At 41.8% G+C, this 12,104-nt stretch overlaps 1 protein-coding gene across 2 annotated transcripts in view; it reads left to right on the top strand.

Moving 5' to 3' along the window:
- LOC139414208 (interleukin-17 receptor D-like) overlaps positions 1–11,289 on the top strand; it is a 57,155-nt gene extending 45,866 nt beyond the window's left edge. The window contains exons 4-14 of one of the 2 annotated variants that reach the window (XM_071162097.1): positions 3,115–3,233; positions 3,477–3,597; positions 3,816–3,860; positions 4,340–4,491; positions 5,468–5,533; positions 5,667–5,721; positions 5,935–6,045; positions 6,788–6,972; positions 7,450–7,609; positions 7,861–8,727; positions 9,487–11,289. In XM_071162097.1, coding sequence (XP_071018198.1) covers positions 3,115–3,233; positions 3,477–3,597; positions 3,816–3,860; positions 4,340–4,491; positions 5,468–5,533; positions 5,667–5,721; positions 5,935–6,045; positions 6,788–6,972; positions 7,450–7,609; positions 7,861–8,727; positions 9,487–9,614 — 2,009 coding nt within the window. In that variant the 3' untranslated portion in view covers positions 9,615–11,289. The remainder of the gene's footprint in view (positions 1–3,114; positions 3,234–3,476; positions 3,598–3,815; positions 3,861–4,339; positions 4,492–5,467; positions 5,534–5,666; positions 5,722–5,934; positions 6,046–6,787; positions 6,973–7,449; positions 7,610–7,860; positions 8,728–9,486) is intronic. The other variant, XM_071162098.1, reaches the window with a different exon arrangement.
- Positions 11,290–12,104: the final 815 nt, after the last annotated feature.

Raw genomic sequence — 12,104 nt, 5'->3', positions numbered from 1 at the left:
TACTATTTTGACATTTCACATTTAAAATAAAGTGGTGATCCTAACTGACCTAATACAGGGAATTTTTACTAGGATTAAATGTCAGGAATTGTGAAACTGAGTTTAAATGTATTTGGCTAAGGTGTATAAGGTGTAAGGTGTAAACTTCCAACTTCAACTGTATGTTAAAGTAGTCATAAGTTTAGGATTTGCTCCAATATTCATAATTACATCAAGCTTGCACACAGATTATTTTGTGCCCAAACTAATTGAATGGTAAATGTTTTGTCTCATTTTGGAGCCACTTTTTTTGTATATATGAATATATGTTGCTCAACACTTCGACATTAATGTGGATGCTACCATGATTATGGATGGTACGGAATGAATCACACATATCATAACCCCTCGTAATCAAAACTTGTTACTACTTTAATACACACAAGTGAATTTTCCCCAATACTTTTGGTCCCCTACTGTTGGGGGTACTATTTACAAAAATGTCTATACGGTTCTCTCGATGTGGATGAAAATACCCTCAAAGTCAAAGTGCTGGCACACTGAGCCAAAACAACAACAAAAAATGTAATTGTCCCAATACTTTTGGCACTCAATATATGTCAGTATATGTCAATATATGGAAGTTATCTGTGCAAATACCTTTTTAACTTGGTGCTATAAGGTTAAATCCAATTACACAATGCTTGGTAGGCAGTCAAAAAGAATTGCATGTAAGATCTACTTATTGAGTCATGAAAGATGAAGACGAAACTACGTGCATTTAGAGTTTTCAGACCCCTTCCCTTTTCCCACATTATGTTACGTTACAGCCTTATTCTAAAATTGCTTAAATACATGTTTTACATCGTCAATCTATACACAATAACCCATAATGACAAAGCTAAAACAGAGGAAAAACAACTGAAATAGCTTATTTACATTTGTATTCAGACCCTTTGCTATGAGACTCAATTGAGCTCAGGTGCATCCTGTTTCCATTGATCATCCTTGATGTTTCTACAACTTGATTGGAGTCCACCTGTGGTAAATTCAATTGATTGGACGTGATTTGGAAAGGCACTATATAAGGTCCCACAGTTGACAGTGCATGTCAGAGCAAACACCAAGCCATGAGGTCGAAGGAATTGGTCGTAGAGCTCCGAGACAAGATTGTGTCAAGGCACAGATCTAGGAAAGGGTACCAAAACGTTTCTGCAGCGTTGAAGGTCCCAAAGAACACTGGCTTCCATCATTCTTAAATGGAAGAAGTTTGGAACCACCAAGACTTTCTAGAGCTGGCCGCCCGGCCAAACTGTGCAATCAGGGGAGAAGGGCCTTGGTCAGAGAGGAGACCAAGAACCCCATGGTCAATCTGACAGGGCTCTAGAGTTGCTCTGTGGATATGGTTGTCCTTCTGGAAGGTTCTCCCATCTCTGCAGCACTCCACCAATCAGGCCTTTATGGTAGTGGGCAGACGAAAGCCACTCCTCAGTAAAAGGCACATGACAGCCCGCTTGGAGTTCGCCAAAAGTTACCTAAAGGACTTTCAGACCATGAGAAACAAGATTCTCTGGTCTGAAGAAAACAAAATTGAACTCTTTGGCTTAAATGCCAAGAGACACGTCTGGAGAAAACCTGGAACTATCCCTACGGTGAAGCATGGTGGTGGCATTATCATGCTGTGGGGATGTTTTTCAGTGGCAGGGACTGAGAGACTAGTCAGGACCGAGGGAAAGATGAATGGACCAACGTACAGAGAGATCCTTGATGAAACTCTGCTCAGGACCTCCGACTGGGGCGAAGGTTCATCTTCCAATAGCACAACGACCCTTAGCACACAGCCAAGACAACGCAGAAGTGGCTTCGGGACTAGTCTCTGAATGTCCTTGAGTCACCCAGCCAGAGCCCGGACTTGAACCCATCGAGCATCTCTGGAGACACTTGAAAATAGCTGTATAACGACTCTCCCCATCCAACCTGACAGAGCTTGAGAGGATCTGCAGAGAAGAATGGGAGAAACTCCCCAAATACAGGTGTGCCAAGATTGTAGCGTCATACCCAAGAAGACTCGAGGCTGTAATCGCTGCCAAATGTGCTTCAACAAAGTACTGAGTGAAGGGGTCTGAGTACTTATATAAATGTGATATTTCCATTTTTCAACATTTCTAAAAACCTGTTTTTACTTTCATTATGGGGTTATTGTGTGTAGATTGAGAATTTTTAATGATTTAATCAATTTTAGAATAAGGCTGTAATGTAACCAAATGTGGGAAATGTGAAGGGTTCTGAATACTTTTCGAATGCACTGTTACTATTGTCCCTGTTCTTGCCTAGTAAGCTATAGGCCGTCTAAAATGCATTGGTGCTTTTATTGGAATAGAAACACCATAATATGAATTAAGCTAAAATATGAGATACTTTTTTTAAGTAATAAAGGCAGAAAAACACGCATGAAATCTTAATTACATAACGGAATGTTAGTGGGACTATAGCCATATCGACACGAGAATGGAACGGGGAATTGAACGAGTCGCATTTAAATTGAAATGACCCGACTTTTGTCAGCCTTTGACCATACAAATATTTTCTATAATATTCTGCCCATTTTCTATTTTTGAAGGACTTGTATGTACAGATGTTTTTAGGTACAGTGAGCTACAGGCCTACATAGGATAGTGTAAAATACATTTTGTTATAGAAACACAAATTCATTCATGTTATGGAAACACCATAATATTCAGCTGAAATATCAGAAGTAAATCTTAAAGGCCAGGATCGGCCTTCTTTTCGTCGAGGAGAAAAGGGAATACATAATCTAATTGCAGCGGTCAAATGGTGTGGTAGATGCGCTCAACCATACCCTCTGGTGGTGTGAACAAGCATTAACGGTAAACGCATAAAGTGCCACAGCATACCGCACGCTATACTGCTGTATGACTCGACTTTTCATCGAGGAACTCCTGTATGTGATACGTGGGTGGGATAGTGTCGCAGGTGTGGTGGTGTTATGCTGTCATCTGACATGGGTGCATTTTTGTCACCGATTTTGAATGTGCATGTTTCTATTCAGGTATTGAACGTGTGTGTGTGTGTGTGTGTGTGTGTGTGTGTGTGTGTGTGTGTGTGTGTGTCCAGGTATTGAGCATGTGAAGGGCTTCAGAGTATACCTAGAGGATAAGAACCCAGAGGGCAAACGGTGTCAACACATGATCCTCAAAGACCCACGACCGCTCAACTTCTCCTACAAGACTGTGGTAAGTCACACCGCACTCTGCTAAACAGGTTTTTTTTCTTCTTCCATGCATCTGGAAGTAAGGTGTGTGAATGAGCTTGGCTCAAGTCTTACCAAGTTATGTTGTTTGGGTGCCGTAGCCGTTCAAAGACTTGATGACCGAAGCGCATCCATTTTGACTGCTGATAATACATCGAAGCAATACTTAATTTGTGAGTGCTGGCTGATTTTTTACCCAGAAGTATGCGCTGTTATTCCCTGACAGAAGATGAGCTCACAGCCCTTCCCTGGCCTGGCCTATGAGACCGATTACATGGTCCGTGTTGTTCCCTTCCCCACCGTCATGAACGACAGCTTCTTCCCCCCATCCTTCCTGCGCACAAACTGTAAGTGGAATACAGCTCAAACTGCAGGCCCTATTTGTAGGCTAGATCTCGAGCTCAGCGCTAAGTCACGACCACCAACTTGGAATGTCAATACAGCCAGGACAGGAGTTTTTCTTGACCTGATCGGGAGGAAAACTCTTGGCCCTATTGATAACGTTGTATCTAACAGTAATAGTATTCTAACTGTTGTTGAAGACTCCTGTTGTCTTTGTTTTCAGCCTGTGAAGTTCTACTGGGTCCAGACAACCTGGTCTGCAAACCATGTAAGTAATCAAGTTTCCCATATCTGTTTGCTAATACTGTAATTACTCTCGTAACGGCATTGTGTTAAAATGTAATATATTGTGTAACATAGGGTAGCCTAGTGGTTAGAGCGTTGGACTAGTAACCGAAAGGTTGCAAGTTCGAATCCCCGAGCTGACAAGGTACAAATCTGTCGTTCTGCCCCTGAACAGGCAGTTAACCCACTGTTCCTAGGCCGTCATTGAAAATAAGAATTTGTTCTTAACTGACTTGCCTAGTTAAATAAAGGTTAAAAAAATATATAATAATAAAAAATATTATATCCTAATTGTTTTGTAATTGAGTTGCGTGTCCGCTACTGTTTATTGAAATAATGTTATGAAAGAATTTTGTGAAAAAAAATAATGATTATGGATGAAACCACCAGAAATTCCTATAATGCTCATATACATGGATTAATCTCTCTGTCTCTGTGTCTCTGTCTGGTGGTTGTGACCAGTCTGGAAGCCCAAGACTCTCAACATCTCCCAGCTGGGCTCCAACCTCCATGTTGTCTTCGACCACGCCCCCTCCACCTTTGGCTTCACCATCTACTACCTGTACTACAAACTACGACAGGAGGGACCATTCAGGCTTAAACGCTGCAAACCGGTAAGAGCATGATTACATGAGTTGGCCACGTCGTTTTTACTGGTGAGGCTTTGCTAAGAGTGCCGATCTGTCCAGTGCTGATCTGCCGCAAAGTCCATATCTCATTCATTATTATCTAATAGGGTCAAGGTAAAATCCGAGATAAGCATTCCCACTCGGAGACATTTTTTTTTGTAATATGGACCCTGAGCGGCTTCTAATGTGTTTCCCAGACATTGAGGAGGGATGTTGTACGGTTATGGTATGTTGACGTGTCTTGTCCTCGGCCTCTATCTACCGGGCCCCTACCGTCTGGGCCTCTCTCTGACGTCCTATAACCTCATGGGACACACCATAGACTATCCTACTTTAAATACAATTTAAATCATTTCAATACTTGAACTGTGCTTGTTTAGGTTTACCTGTTGAAATTGAACATTTTGAAAAGTGAAGGTGCAAACCCTGTCCATCTGGCTGGCAAAAGCAAATCACATTTGAAAGGACGCGTTTGATCAGACCCACTGAGTTACTGAAGATATTCCCAGCAGAACTTAACTTCATTATTCAGGGCTGGAGGAGAGAAGAGTCTCCTCTCACACACATGTTGCCAGAACAGACAGCACTTTGTATCCAGGATGTGTTGTTTTAGCTGTGGAGAGAAAAATCTTATCTCCCCTGTTCCTCCTACTGTCAGTCAAGTCTTCTAGCGGCCCTGCCCTACTTCCGTCTTTCGAACAATGATAAAAGCCAAAGCCCCCCCCCCCCCTCCTAGCTAGCTGTAGCTCTCATTCAGGTCCCCTCTCTCTCCCATACTGTGTTTTAGAAACAGGACCTTATTAGGTCCTCAACCATATGGTTGGTTAAGAGGTGAAAAAAATCAACTATTATGATGTCAGTATTCCAAACCCTCAGTCAGAAATGCATGAGACTCCTCAGCTCTGTATCACTACAGAAACGGCATGACAATAATGCACTGTTCTACTCTATTTTTGCAAAGGAGTTTAATCTGCCCATAACGACATGCGTTCTTCAAGATGTGATACCAGGAACCTATGCGATTGAGGTAAAGCATGATTCTCACGGTGCTGGCTAAAAGTAGTGCACTACTATTGTAGACGCAGCACTGATGGAAACCCACTGAAGCCATCTCAGCTGACAACCCATATTTTCTTCCATATATGTCATTTGTCCTTCAGCTGAGAGATGACACCAACACTACCAGAAGACAGGCCCAGTACCACGTAAGCCAAGGTGAGCTGCCTGTTACTAGCTAACATCACAGTATTGCCTCTAGACTGACACCCACTTACTAAACTCACATTACATAAGCCTGGATGACTAGGGAGTTGCCAAAGTCTTCCGGGTGTTTTATGTTCACTTTGCTGAGTAAAAAGCACATTCATAGTTCATTGGAAATGTATTTGCTTGTTATTTAAATGCCTTTCTGTCTGTTGTCCGTCCCAGTCCACTCCCCGTGGGCAGGGCCTATCAGAGCCATGGCCATCACTGTCCCTCTAGTCATCATGTCTGCCTTCGCTACACTCTTCACTGTAATGTGCCGGAAGAAACAACAAGGTACTTTTCGTCATTCCTAATAATAAAACATTTCACGCCCAGGGCTCTATTTGCAGGTGGTATTAAGCCAGTGCAATTGTCAAATGCAATTTTTCACCTGTTAAAGCTGTCTTCTATTTTCAAACCCTAGCACCAGGATTGGTAATTTACCCGTCTTGTCTTAACAGTCACTGAGGTGGGTTAGGGTGGCAATATCTGAGGTGTGTCCTTAAAAACATGCGCCAAAGTGCCACTTTCAGTATACGCTGGTGCGGATATTTAAGACCAACTTAAGTCTGGTCTTAGCGGTAACGCGGTTGGTTATGGCGTTGATTCTGACAATACTCCGTGCCCTCAGCCGATTGACAGTATGCAAATACTGTCAAATCCTACAGAACTAGAGACATGCATGCAGTATTAAGCCATGAAATGCCTTGATTGGCCAAGCCCTCGTCACACCTACAACTTGTTTATTCATCAAACCCAACTCATAATAACGGCTGTTAGAATAGCAACAAAAACCAATCTGACACACCCCCGGACCTATAATGCTACTTACCGCCAGCACTTAGATTTACCAATGACTTAGGTTTGTAAAAAAAAAAGTCCCTCAGTTTACTTTCTGTCTGTTTACTGAATCTATCCAACATTTACAAACATTAGTAGACGTTTAGTAGAATAGGCCAATGCATTTCCCTTCACCTTTCTTTGGTCTTCATATTGTATTAATACTGTATATGGTGTTGTAACTTGATCTGTGCAGAGAATATCTACTCCCATCTGGATGAGGAGAGTGCCGAGTCATCGTCTCACACCACAGCTCTGAATGCAGACAGACCCTGGCCCCGGACTAAGGTGTTTGTCTGCTACTCCACTAAGGACTGCCCCAAACACCTCACAGTCGTACAGAGCTTCGCCTTCTTCCTCCAGGACTTCTGTGGCTGTGAGGTAGGAACTAAACTTCCATAATAATGTTCCTTCAAGCACACAACTTTGTAGCTAGGTTATGGCTCCAAGGGTTGGCTCCAAGGGTTGGCTCCAAGGGTTGGCTCCAAGGGTTGGCTCCAAGGGTTGGCTCAGGCCAGAGAATTGAATGTGATGGGGTTGGAAAATGTAAATCAGGAGTGTGCTTTGTGCCACCTGCTGGTTGATCCCATGAAGTGTGTGACTTCATAGTAGAATTAGTAGTAGCAGCATATATTTTATAATGGTAATAGTCTCGTCCACCAGCCCGATGTGATGAGTTTAGCTCAGTAAATACTCAAAAATGGTTTACTATTCTGTATTATTAATCAATAATAGTGATGATGATATACCGTTGGAATCTGACTACGTCTCTCTGTGGTGGTTAGTCCTGCAGGTGATATTATAGTTTAACCTCGCCCCATTCCATTCGTCAGTTCCTATTTTTGATTTTTTTTTCAGGTGACTCTGGACCTGTGGGAGCACCTGCAGATCTGTAAGGAGGGCCAGATGTCCTGGCTGAGTCGGCAGATAGATGAGGCTCACTACATCATCACTGTCTGCTCCAAAGGCCTCAAGCACTATATAGAGAAGAGCCGCAGGGGGAAATCACCAGCCAGAGGTGATTTGATATATTTTTTTGGGGGGGGGGAATGATTGTTTGATTTAATTTGTTTGACAAATGAAAACCAAAAGTGTCAAACATTGTCAGACATCTACTGAATTAACAACGGCAGTTACAACAGGTGTCTTTTTAGTTATGTTCAGTCGAATAAATGCATATACAGCCAAGTACATGCATTTTAACAAACTATCAAGGATAAACTCAAAGTCAATGATTTTACTATATGTCCATTGTTTCTTTTGGTGTAGGTGGAGCAGCTGCAGCAAACGGAGCAGAGCTCTTCATCGTCGCAGTGGCCATGATTGCGGAGAAGCTCTGTGAGGCGCGCCAGAAAGACCAGGACCTGTCTCGCTTCATGGCCGTCTACTTCGACTACTCCCACGAGGGCGACGTCCCGACCATGCTGAGCCTGGCTCCCAAGTTCAAGCTCATGGATCAGCTCCCTCAGATGTTTGGCCGCCTCCACTCCCGCCAGCTCAGTTTACCAGAACGCGAGCCGCAGCCGCTCAACATCAGCAAGAGGAACTACTTCCGGAGCAAGTCAGGGCGGTCTCTGTACGTGGCCATCTGCAACATGCACCAGCACATCTCATTGGAGCCTGATTGGTTCGAGAGGCAGGTGAAACCCGCTCCTCTGGCACCGCGTGACGGTACGTCATTGTCATCATCGTTGCCTCGCATGGAGAAGTTTGACTCTGGGCTGGTGCTCAACGAGGTTTTATTTAAGTTGCCATCAGAAAGCGAAGGTACTCTGATGAGGAATGTGCTGCTCACGTCTCTTTCTCCCAGCCTCAGCCTGGCCCACTGTTCCCTGGACAGACCCGGGGGGCCTAGGAACAGCCTCTCCAGCTCCAGCTTTTCTCAGGGGGAATCTGGGTTCACGTCGGGGGCCTCGTCTGGTTTGGGTCCTCTGGCTCTGAGGTCTCTGAGGCCTGTCGTACCTCCCCAGGCTGGAGATGGGTCAGCCAGTCCCCCAGAAATGCCCCGGGACTCTGGGATCTATGATTTGTCAGTGCCCTCTTCTGAGCTGTCCATCCCCCTCATGGAGGGCCTGTCACCTGACCAGGCTGACTCCTCCTCCCTGGCTGACAGCGAATCATCTTCTTCCGGACTGGGTAAGAGACCAATGATGTTTTATGTCTAAAAATGCCTAAAATTATCTGACATTTTCATTGCAAAATAGTAAGTGGTCAAAGTAAGTCCAAATTGATAATGATTCAGATTTAAAGCCCTATGCCTAAAATTATGCTGTATGACATTTTCACATTTAAGTACAATAGGACTGATAATGAACTATGATTCAGATTTAAGAATGAGTCATCGTATTCGGAGATGATTCAGTCAGATGAGTCAGTGACATCATTTCAGACATATACGGACTCATTTCCACCACTGGTTGTTTCTATTTCACCATTGGTGCCATTTAGGGTTGCAAAACTACTGTTAATTTACCAAAATTACCAGAATCTTCTGTAATTAACAGGTAATCTATGGTAACTTTGGTCATTTATACTTGAATAACTTCAAGAAAAATAAATAAATAAATGTTTGTCCATGAGTTTCTAGCAGATAGACCAAATGGTTCAAGAGAAAATTGTCTAATTAAAAAGGCATCTAATCAACAATGGCATTTTCAAATAAGTCTGCAACTCTTCCAACTATTGACTGCCACCAGTTTGGCACCAAAACATTTAAAACAAAGACATATTGACATAGTAAAATAATCGAAGTGTGTAAAAACAATGTAAAGGATATTTTATGCTGAAACCCTCATATTAAACACCAACGTTATTCACTAGTGAAGTCCAGTGTGTGTTTGTTGTGCCTCTGAAATTTGCTGAATATCTCTTCATTGTGTGTCTGTTTATCTCCAGGTGATGAGGAGCCCCCTTCTGTCAGCTCTCTGCACTACACCGTGCCCACCATCTGTAAAGCTGAGCTTCATCACCACCATCTAGAGCAGTCTGAAGGACTGGGACTCTTTCCTGTTCCTCCCTTGTAGTGAACTTAACAACATTACCTGGACATGCATGGCCTGTTCATAAGGAATCATTGGATCAAGCCCAGTGACCAAGCCCATGGATTCTAGTGATGTCATCTGCTTCAGAATCTCTGTGGGCTGATAAAACACGGAGGAATGATGTCACGTTTTAGAACGCCGAGGGTGATGTCACTGTTTTGTGAACCTTCTAAGTAGCGGTTGTGTGACTGTGAAGGCAATGTATTATTTAACAATGGTTGTATGTTGTTTTGCAGTGTTGTCCTGTAATTGTTAGTGGTGTAAAGATGTTGAATTCAGACTACACCAGATCTGCTTTTTAAAACACCCCACCCCATACCAGGTTACCAGTTCATCAAATGGTCGACATCAATGTTTCTCAACCTTGGTCCTCTGGTGCATCAGAGGTGACACATTTTTGTTCCAGCGCAGAAACACCTGCTTCAACTCCTCTACTGATAATCAAATCCATGATTACTCGAATCTGGTGTGTTAGTGCTGGGCTTGAACACAAATGTGTGACTTCAATGATGTAGTTTGTTAAATACAGGGACAATTATGTTTTGAATGAAAGAGCATTTGTTTGTTACTTTATTTTAATTTATTGTCAATGATGAAATATGAAATAACTTTTTAAAGTATTGTACACCAACACAAGGATACAAGGTGCTGGAACTGAGTGTCAAAGCACTTTTACTTGTTTAAAAAAAAAAATGTAATTCTCGCACCAATTTGGTTTACTGATAGAAAAGGTTTTGACAACTGTTGTGTAAGAGAGCAGATAGGTTGGGAGTACTCACATTTTTATCATATTTTTCAAACCAGCAGTTATGAAAATGTTATCTCACAGTAATGGACAGGGGTTTGATTTTAGGGGCATTCTCATTTTATAAACTAAATGCCTTTATTTGGAACTTGGGAAATATACTGTTATTCAACTCTTACAGAGCAAAAAGTAACCCTGTCTTTGTGGGTCTACTTCAGTGTATGTTCTAACAATGTTTTAATGTTTTCCAGTGCCAGTCATTTTGACAACACATTGTTTTTGGAAATAATCCGTTTTATTCCAGTTTTGTATAGTTTTTAGATTCTTTTTTTTCTCTACGTTTTATATACACACTTTGTACTGTTTTATAGTACTCTAATGTAGGAAATAAGCAAAAAATGAAATTGTAATTTGTTCATTATTGAAGCCTCGGACAACCAAGTCGAGACGAGATTTAGAAGGATGGCTCGGTGAGACACAACCCATTTTCCTGCTCAAAGTGTGTAACTAAACATGTCATTGCAAGAACACAATCTGAAATATCATTTACACCCTTTTAGATGGCAACATAGATGTATATTTGATATCTGCCCATTTTGAAGTGGCAACTGATTTCACCAGTAGCACTGTGCCAAGTGCACCGTAAGTCCAAAGTCAAGATACAAACTGGTAGTTAAAATGCAATGTAACCTATTGCATGTTTTAGTAACTGTCAAATGTGGTGTAATAATTGGTTGGTTTTTTTTTCACCCTACCCCTACATAAGTCACGTTAGTTTGCCTATTATAAACTCTATGGCTTGCATTAGGACTGACAGTCCGTCAGCACTGCTCAAGTTCAGTAGCAATATGGGAAGTTTATTAACCATTATTAATCTACATTTTAAAAAATAAAAGATTATGTAGATTACCATCCCATGGTGAATAGACTCTACTATTCAAAAGAGAAAATCACTGTAGAGAGATTATTAGAAATCACACCAATGACTACATTTCCTATAGGCCTACTTGGTGCTGAGTAATGTAGTGTGTTACACTCTACACAACTCGATTCTGATACGGGGGTCCGGAACATAATTACAGATCATTTGCAAACCTTGCTTACATTTGTATACGATCACGTCTCTATGTGTGGGAATACTTGAACAGATTTCCAAAAATTAAAATCTCTTGAAGCAGATGTCCAACAGTCAAAAATCTGTAAAACAAGCATGTTTTTATTTATTATGTTTTGCTCAGAAAACTTGGGGGTCCAAATAAAATCACTGGCCACCAGTTGGAGAACCCTGCTGACCTGTATCTCACTGTAAAAGACCTCTTGGTCGCTCTCTCTCACACACACACACACACACACACACACACACACACGGTAAAAGTAGTTTAATATTGGATATTCGGTTTTCTCTCGTCAACAGCAATTGAAACAAGCATGCCAATGACTATGAAAATGTTACATTCTGAATCGGGGTTGCATGGAGAACAAAACACAACTTAAAAACAAATATTTTAAAAATGATTTGGGATTTCAATCTTCAATAGCTCTTTGTTTCATCACAAAATTGGAGAGCAACATCTGTCTTGCATATTGCATGTAACAAACTGTTACAGGAACCTACCAATCAATCAAGTTAATATTTCCGATGTTTACGGACCACTAAACAACTATTGATTTAGAACACCGGAGAGTTACCGCAAGTCGCAAAGAAAACAAGAGCTGCCTCCACTAAT

The sequence above is a fragment of the Oncorhynchus clarkii genome, chromosome 7 (assembly GCF_045791955.1).
Source record: "Oncorhynchus clarkii lewisi isolate Uvic-CL-2024 chromosome 7, UVic_Ocla_1.0, whole genome shotgun sequence".
NCBI lineage: Eukaryota > Metazoa > Chordata > Actinopteri > Salmoniformes > Salmonidae > Oncorhynchus > Oncorhynchus clarkii.
Note: the sequence above shows the minus strand (reverse complement) of the source record. Positions and strands in the feature narration are given on the sequence as shown.